Source organism: Papilio xuthus, unplaced genomic scaffold (genome assembly GCF_000836235.2).
Source record: "Papilio xuthus unplaced genomic scaffold, Pxut_1.1 DF828037.1, whole genome shotgun sequence".
NCBI lineage: Eukaryota > Metazoa > Arthropoda > Insecta > Lepidoptera > Papilionidae > Papilio > Papilio xuthus.
Genome location: NW_013530612.1, coordinates 1,640,898 through 1,650,428, shown reverse-complemented (window position 1 = coordinate 1,650,428; position 9,531 = coordinate 1,640,898). Strand labels below are relative to the sequence as shown.

Here is a 9,531-nt window from a genome sequence, read left to right as displayed (position 1 = left end):
GGGGGGAGCGGGCGGCGCGGGGGGCGCTGACTGCGGCGCAGGGGAACGAATCGAATCTGAAAATATAAACAAATATATTAATAAATCTCAATTTAACGATAAAGGTTATAGTCTCATTCATGCAACAGTTTTTATCAATACCAATGCGACTACAGCTGTATAAAAAGACATGGATTTACTTTTGTTGTGTCGAGGTGCGTCGTGCAGGTCGTCTTTGACGGCGTTGATGCCGCCGTGCGAGTTGATAAAGTCATATACAAACTCCATAGTGTCGTGATCCTGCAGCTGAGTCTCCGATATGCCCGCCTTTGAGAAGAATGATCGCATCTCTTCTTCAGGTAAGTCCACATCGAAGCCTGTCCCATAAAATACAACAATATTAATTATTTAGTTAATTTGTTGAATTTCGTGGTATCTTAAAGCAAATCTCACCTTTGTTAGCATCCCAGCCGACGTGGGATATGTGCTGGAAGTCTTTCGGGGAGCCGATGTCAGCTTTTGTTAGTTTCCTACCTTTAGGCTTTTTGCTTTTCAAAGTATAATTTCCACCTGTAATAAAGTACAACATTAACATATTATAACATCATTTTAATGGATTGATTTATAACGCAATTTTAATCACCAAGACGCTTAAATGTAGTTATCTTACGAAAAAAAAAAACAAAAGAAAGCATTGCAGTGTCATCTTCCTTTATAAAGGATTTTTTGTGTTACTAAAACAAATAAATGTACTTAACATTTTACTATACAAAGTTATACTAGACCCGGATTAGATTTGTAAACCTATGCATTAGTGAGGTCAACTTGCCTGAGAAGGAAGGTGCTTTAACAGGCTGTGGTGTGGGCAGGGGAGCTTGCAGGGGAGGCTGCAGAGGGACTGGCATTGGCGGAGCGACGCCGTTGTGTCGAACTGATCGCTGTGACGTCGTGCTGTTCATGCGGGCCGCCATCATTGATTTTTGCCGTCGTTCTGTAACGTATACACGGTAATTAAAAAAGAAAATAGTAGAACCTTAAGACAAGATATTTCTTGTTGTGAAACGTTTATCAGCTGATACTCAGTTTTAGCATTTTCTGCACTATGGGCGAAATTTTTACGGCGCCTGTCTTTTTTTTGCTTCGGGTGAAACCTCCCAAAGATAGAGTACCGCAGGCACCCTTTTATATCCGACTCTGGCGCCTGCGGTGACCCCTTGTGCGTGGCGCCCTGGGCGGTAGCCCTACCTAGTCCTACCCATCGCTACTGCTGATCTTTAATTCAAAATATATACCTTGTAGAAATATTAATGTCATTATTGATGTTTGTATGTATATTTTGATTGATTTTTAAATGTATTTCGGCGGTTTTAATATTGATATTATGATGATGATATGTTTGGAAACCTATATTGACATTTGTTTTTACGTAGGCATTTTATAATCGTACGATGATGTATATATCAGGAGCTCGGCAGTAGCACAACAGCGTGCGCGTGTTTATGTATGAGATATTTGTTAGTAAACAGTTGTGTATTATTATGCGAGCTATCGAAAACAACGATCGATGAAATCACAGTATTATAAAATTCAAATTAACAATGAATGAACAATACTATTGCTTGTTTTTAAGAAAACCCAAAAAAATTACGATTACGAAGTACAATTACTTCATTTTAATCGTTGTTTCTTTATCGACTACAAAAAGTATAATAGTATACTAACTTTATGGTGGCTCGGATTTAGCTGAGACCGCGTGTCTGTGCACGAAAAGTCTCATGAGGTTCCTCATATATCTAAATTTATTTTTTGCTTCTTTTATACTTTTAGTTCATCAATATAGACACTTACCTTGTCGTCTCTGTTTCCGTAATTCGATCTTCTCGATAAGCGTGTCTTTAAGTATTTTCGCTTCATCTTCGTTGGCGAAATTGAACGCGGTCATATAGTCCTGAAATTTATAATTTCATATGTTACATGACAAAATTTCAACAATCTTATTGCTGACATATGAAAAGTAGTGTACGTGTAATTTTTTTTTTAAATATTGATGTTTAGAGATCTCAAATATATTGACATCCGTCTGATACTTTCTTAAAAATAGAGAAAACAATATGTATCAAGAGCTTTGATTATAATTTTTTGTCTATAAAAGTTGTCAATAGAATTGTGCAGAACAACTTTCAATACTTTCTTAATCAGTATGTTGATCTATAAATTTAACTCCGGATCACCGGTTTTATATTATTGGATGTTGTTATGAGCATAAATGGCAAATAAAACTTTCCTATTTAAATCGCTTTACAGTTCAAAAACATATAAATATAATTCAATGATTCTAGTAAGATTTTTGCGTTGAGCGCATATCTCGTTGCATCTATAAATTATAACAGAAGTGTATATGTCGTAAATATATATGACATCAAATTTTCCTCGTCTCTCTTTCCTTAAATTGTGATATTAGGATATGCAGTTGTACCATAAAGCACAATTGAATTTATTAAGATTTGGTGGCAGTAGTAGTACCACAGCATTTGAGGTTTGAGGTCGTCGAGAATCTATTACTGGTTGTCGCCCGCGACTCCTAAGTGTTCTTTTAGACTATGTTCTATATTTGTGCCAAATTTCATCAAAATCCGCTGATCTATTTTGGAGATACCTTCAAACATACATCCATCCATCTAAGCTTTAGCATTTATAATATTAATAAAAAGTGAGATTAAGCAATATCCTTAATGGTATGTTATAATATAAGAGATATATAATGACGTATTAGTTGTATGTGCATTGCTCATAGGATCAAAGAGTCATCTAATATCATAATGAACTGTAGACAAAGTAATGTGTACGAGACGAGCATATTTTTGCATTGTACTGTCAGCACACCAAAACTGATTTACATAACAGCTCTGGTGTGACGTAAGCGTCGCCTGTCCATCGCAGGCGGCGCAGGCGAAGAATTAGAAAGCTCGACTCAAATGAGCTGTTACGTTCAGTCAGACTGATGAAAACAATGAACAGCCGATCCGACCCGAGCACTGCTCATTCTTGCGATAGATTGCGTAACGAGGAACGTCGGTGGCTTTTTTTGTTTTTAAATCGACTCTCGACGTCTCGATGCTGATCACACGCCCATAGTTTATAGATGAATCATTGGATAATAGTTGATTGATAATATAAGAATAAGGTTACGACGATGAATGGTGGCGTTAGTAGGGCACACAGCATGCTCACATGTTTATATGTTGTGATATTTATTAAAGGAAAGTAATAAGAAAACGTAGTTTTAATACGATAGAAGCCAATAATTTGTCGTCAATTAAAAAGGTCTGTATGTAAGTCACGGTAGAAAGAGACAACCATATTTTGATAATACTTCAAAATGTAATGTCCCATCGAAAAGTGGCGGATGTGAACTCAATTGATGGATGGATGTCACCCCGCCGGAAGGAACTGACCTTGTTCGATTTCATGTGAAAGGGGCATTAACACGTCGCAGACAGATTAAGCAATTACTTTGTGCTATTAAAATTTTGCACGAACGTTGTATAATTATAAAGAAATGTGTGTAACTAGAGCATTTAAGTAATGATAGATTAATTGAACGAGTTCGGTACGGCATTTTTAAAAGTGATCGTTTTTAGGGTACAGTTGAAACAAAGTATTAAGCCCACTATACATTCAGTTTTTACTGTACAGTTAAACTGTACAATTGTTAGTTTTGCTTACACTCTTTCAGTTAAAACTGTGCATTTAATATATAAGGTGTAGTGGGCTTTATAGTAAAAGAAACATTTTTAAATTCCTTCGGCAAACAGCGAAGTGACAACATTGTAATTATATTTGGATTTAAAAATGTTCTTAACAACATTGACCTTTCAACCACAACGTGTATCTTGGAAAACTAGCAGGCTTTTTATTTAACTTCCTTCTTTATCTGTATGTTCCGCTTTCTCACTGGAAGTTGTATTACATATCCATGGCAATCGTATCACGTATTAAAAGGTGATGTAATTCAATTGCTTTCTACATAAAGAAGGCATGGCGTGCTACACATACGTCTATAACATATTATATTAAAGCTTATGCTGTTTATTAGATTTACATTCTATTTTAGAAATAATAGTATACTTCAAAAATAAAATATAGATATAAATAGATCTATATGCAACCACAACCTTACCTATCGTGCTAATATTATAAATGCGAATGTTTGGATGGATGTTTGTAAGAAGGTATGTCCAAAACGGCTCAACGTATCTTACGACATTTCGCATAGATGTAGAACATAGTTCGGTTTAGGCTACTAATTAAGTTATTTTTTTAAATCCACGCAAACGGAATCCGGCTCGACAGCTAATATATAATTTAAACATAACTATCTCAAGCATGGGGAAAGGCTTAGATAAACAAAACACACTATTTCTCATTTAGAAGCCTACAGTCGGAATGTTTACACAGGGTGTTTAACTGTCAAGCCTTGACCAGTATCAAAAGACTGTTGTGTACATTCTTATAAATACGTTGAAAAACAATTTACGAATAAAATACAAAGATAGGCCTATAATAATTGAACGATAAGATATGACAAGACTAACGTCAAGAAAGACTTTTGAAAAAACGAGAAACCGGAGTGGGTTGCACACAAGGTTTGTATAATCTTGACTGTAATCTTATATCTTACTATCTCGCATCTCAATGAAATCTGGCATACATATAGAACATAGTCTGGAAGAATCCATAAGCTACTATTTTTTTTTAATTCTGCGCGGACGGAGTCGCAGGCGGCAGCTAATTACTTGTAATCTTTTGTCAACGTTTATTCAAATCAACAGCTGGTACGGCAAATTCCGTTATATCAGAAACTGATTTTTATATATTCAGTGAATATTGTCACCATTAATATGTCATTAGCATAATTTAACTGGAGAAAGTCTTGTATAATATTGGAAATATAGTTATTTAAATAAATATGGTAATTAATTTACCAATGGATATTTATGACGGTCTTTTTATTGTTTTAATATTAACAATTTTCCTATCTATATATGTCTATATACTTGCTACAGATAATTACGACAAAAGTTCTAGGACAATGATTCGAGAGTCCGATTTATAATTATTTGAATCTCTTTAGGTCAATATAAAAGTTACTTACCTCTGCTTCAAACGTGTGTAAATAAGGTCTGGGGCTTTTGTATTCTATCTGGAGGTAGACTTCGTGTTCCCATATCATAGCCTTGCGGTACAGGCAATAGATACGGAAGAAGTAGGACCGCCTGCCGTTGTCCTTGATAAGGCACAGTACACCGGTGTCCTTTTTCTTCCATTCTGAATGCGCGGGACCTTCTGTCGTGAACAGTTGGACGACGGCAGTCGCTAAGCTCTGCGGATAAAACAAATCTTTTATTCCCTTAAAATTAGTTACCTTATCTACGAATACGGAACTTTTTATTACTGTTTGATATTTAACGAAGAAATATCTGCAAGGATCTGAATTAAATGTGAAAAAAAGATATTATATGTAACAACTATTTTAAAATGTTTCGCCAATTAAATCACCCACGATTAAAATCATTTGTCAGTTTTTATATACACATGATTAAAGCTTCAATGCCATAAATGTTTAATAACTGGATATATCGAATTAGATAAAACATATCTTTAAAAGAATTAGCGTAACGGCGTACTTATTATGTCCGGCTCATATCGTAAGTAGTTCCGGACGGCCGCAGGAAATGAATGATTGAAAAGGAAATTCGAAAACGAAGCGAGTTAGCGTCCTGTTTCATCGTATTAGGGCATTTGAATAGATACGCAATATCTTACTAATATTATAAATGCGAGAATTTTTGGATATTGACATAAAAATACAAAGTGTGAAAGAACTCAGAGGCTACTAATTAATTTTTTTATTAATCCCGCACTGATGGAATCACGAGCGACAGCTTGAAATTGATAAAGAATTAGATTGATAGAAATAAACATAAAAAAAGACAATCTTTAATATTTTTTGTAAACAACAATGAACATAAACAATTACTTTGATATAATACAATATGCAGAGTCACATATTATGTAACTATTGGAGTTCATTGTGCTTACTGTAATATTATTAACAGAAATAAATAGGGGTAATTATAGTGTTCAATAATGTTCATACACATGTTGTGGTAACACAATCACTTGGAATAGTCTGAAAGTTGTACTTAAACCCTTTTGAATAAAATTGATAAAAATATCTTGAATACAGTTATTTCATGTTAATCGGACCCTTATTTATTATGTTTATTTAAAAAATATAAGTAATATTAAAAGGATAATTTGAATTTTGAAGGTGATTTTAAAGCCTGTGAGTCATAAATGGAATTTGTAGGCACCGTGGTATTATTCAATCTTACTAATATTATAATTGTTAATGTCTGGATGTATGGATGGATGTTTGTTTGAAGTTAACTCCAGAATGACTAAACAGATCTTGATGAAATTTGGACTAGATGTAGATTATATGCTACTAATTAAGTTTTTATTTTAATGCAGCGCGGACGGAGTTGCGGGCGACAGCTAGTTTTATTAATAAAATAATGTAATCATGAACTTTAACACTTTCAGAGCAGCTACATTTTTTATGTAATTTCTATGTATGAAAGAGAAGTTGCTAGATGAGACTGTAGCAGTGAGTGTGTTAATCTTTGTAAGGCTGTAAACTGAATGTTGTTATACAAGATGGAGAAGTTTTAAAGCAGGATTTAAATTCATTGACACTTTCACTGCACATAGCTATGCATTTGCATGCATATATAGAGAGAAATTGCTTTGATACCATCTCTGGATATATTTACATAACACATCATAAAACTTGTTTTTATATAATTTTATTGTTTTTAGAGATTTAATAACCATTTATTATACATTTCTGAGTAAGTCTTATTGAAATTGAATGAATCTATTGATGTGATTATCACTTTTGATTTATAAAGTGAATAGACTAGATCTAATGTTTGAGAACAGATGTTATCAAAATACAATCAGGGAGTGATATTGGAACTCCAAAAAGTGCTTATATTACTAATAATATATATGTTTGGATGTATGGAATGATGTTTGTTGGCAGGTATCTCCAGAGTGGTTCGACAGATCTAAATAAAGATTAGTACAGATATTGAACATACACTGGAAGAACACATAGGTTACTTTCTAAGTTTTTTTTAATACCTCATGGGCAATCTCTGGTGACATGTAGTCATATATTTTAAATAAAAAAAATATTTTAATGAAACAGCCCATCATATTAGTAACACTTTTCATTCTATTCAGAACAAATAAGTCAGCCAATAGGTCCAATATGTCCCAAGGTTGGAAACATTAAATAAAGGTCAAAGCCCAGTTTACTTTCAGATACTACTTTAGAAAATTGTTTTAGTTGATAACCTTTTTGGACAGACTATTGATAATGAACTCATAGTTTTCTTTAGCTCATAGACCCTTCTTATGTATATCTAAAAAGGGCTATTTTAAAATAATATATATATAAGTAAAATTATATGCTGCACAGTGTTTGGAGATAAAAAAACAACATCGACAAGCTGAATATCTCCAAATTATTTAGCACACATATCAGCTGACCAGCTGCCAGTGTGCAACTACATATAATAATAATATAATAATAATATTTGACGACTGAATGAAAAATCCACTGATGCGTTTTCTTTACAAAAATTTGCCCATTGACAATAAGTCTAAAACCACAAACAAATACACATAACAATAACATAACCAATGTCTCCAATCAATAATAACTATTTACAGGGGTTACATTCAGAAAATGCTACAGTTGCGAAAACTAGAAAGTATGTGGGATAGAAAATTTTATAAATCTTTGGGTTTAATTCCTAGATTTTGTAAGAAAGTTAATTTAAGATGTTGTATAGGTACTCAGACTTGTTTGCTAAATAAACAGTAACTAATAAAAGGTGGATTTTATTAATCCATATACAGAAATTTACAATAAGGCAAATTTTTATATCATTAATTTAATTGGTTGCCCTTTCATTTATCTTACATCAGTCAGTTAACACCTTAAAATTCAAATGTTAAATTAATTATTTTTAAGTTACACATACTATATTAGTTCCATTTTGAACTTAAATTATCTGTTAAAGTGTCGAGTGAAATGATAGTTTAATTAAATTAAAATTGTTTGAGAAAATATTATAGATAGTACAATAGAATGTGAAATATGTGGCCTTCAGTGTTTTCTTGACTTTTGTTAGTTATAATTGCACCAATTAAAGTACATTTTTAACTGTGCACCAATTGTAAGAAATAATTTATTCAAGTACATTTGCTTATTCTGTTAAAGAATTTTGTTTTCTTTTAAGTATTATTCGGTTTCATTTCATAAAATCAAGTATTTTAAAATGTTCAGTGATTTAGAAACTTTTTCAAACAAATAAATCAAGTTTTATCTAAAACGTAAACGCTTATCGTGTCCGTATCATCGAAATTCTTCGATACTGGTAGAGATAATGGTTAATCTATTGACTGAATCACGAGGAAGGACGCGGTACATATTGACCTACCTGGCACTTAGGACCGATGAGGCTGAACACCTGCTCGTTCTCGTCCCGCGACAACAGGGTGCTAGGCCTGTGTTCTCCCCTCGGCATCCTTCCCATTGACTTTTAAATGCACTCATAAAAACACTATAAACAGCCACGATAAAAACGATCAGTCATAGCGGTCTCCCAACATTTTGACTTTAAAACACTTTTTATTTTACGTTCGCGATTGACTCTAAACAGCAAAAAGAGCATTTCTCACGACACGGAAATGATCATTTCACGTTTAAACGAGATAAACTTGGAAAAATCACAAATTACTTTCTCTACATCCGTACGTGAAACATCAATCATCAGACTAATGTTGCCAGTTGCCACAAGTTGCCACACGCGAAATTCCTTGATGACTGGTTGTCAAATACCTTTCTCGTGCGTTTCGTTTTACGGTAGGAATTAAAAAAATTCTTAGATTTCCCTACTTTTTGAAATAATTAAAATATGAATGGTAAAATCTAAACAACAATAATTTACGCCTATGATTTTTTTTTGTTTCAAATCATTTCGGCAATGAGCACTTTACCTTGACATTTCTTTCATTCTCTTTTGCTTTAAGTCAACAAAGGCAATGATTCAATAGAAAATTTTGGCAGCAGAATTGCACGGTAGTTATTAACACTGGTCGACAATGTTTTTTCTGAGATGTTTTTATCACATAACAACAAATATTAATAACTGTGTACTGAGACGCAATTTCACGTCCATAATTCTGAGGGGATTACGCATTTCCATTTGGCGCGGTCGCTGCACACCTCTCATTGCATCAATTCTTCGAGCATATGCATGCTCACCATAAATCATTCCAATATTAAATAAAAAGGTAAAATAATATAAATAAAACGAAAGTATATGTTTTGTGATATTCATATATTTGTAACAAATCAAATACAAAAACCTTTCAAACACGTTTGCGATTTCAAATTATTTAATCGTGAAA

General features: G+C 33.3%; 1 protein-coding gene across 1 annotated transcript in view; it reads right to left on the bottom strand.

The window, feature by feature from the left end:
• Nucleotides 1-8,931, bottom strand: part of LOC106114577 (neural Wiskott-Aldrich syndrome protein) — a 10,864-nt gene extending 1,933 nt beyond the window's left edge. The window contains exons 1-7 of the mRNA XM_013307840.1: nt 8,559-8,931; nt 5,135-5,362; nt 1,828-1,927; nt 809-970; nt 433-549; nt 180-356; nt 1-56 (exon numbers count right to left, since the gene is read on the bottom strand). Of these exons, the coding sequence (XP_013163294.1) occupies nt 1-56; nt 180-356; nt 433-549; nt 809-970; nt 1,828-1,927; nt 5,135-5,362; nt 8,559-8,654 (936 nt within the window). The 5' untranslated portion in view covers nt 8,655-8,931. The remainder of the gene's footprint in view (nt 57-179; nt 357-432; nt 550-808; nt 971-1,827; nt 1,928-5,134; nt 5,363-8,558) is intronic.
• Nucleotides 8,932-9,531: the final 600 nt, after the last annotated feature.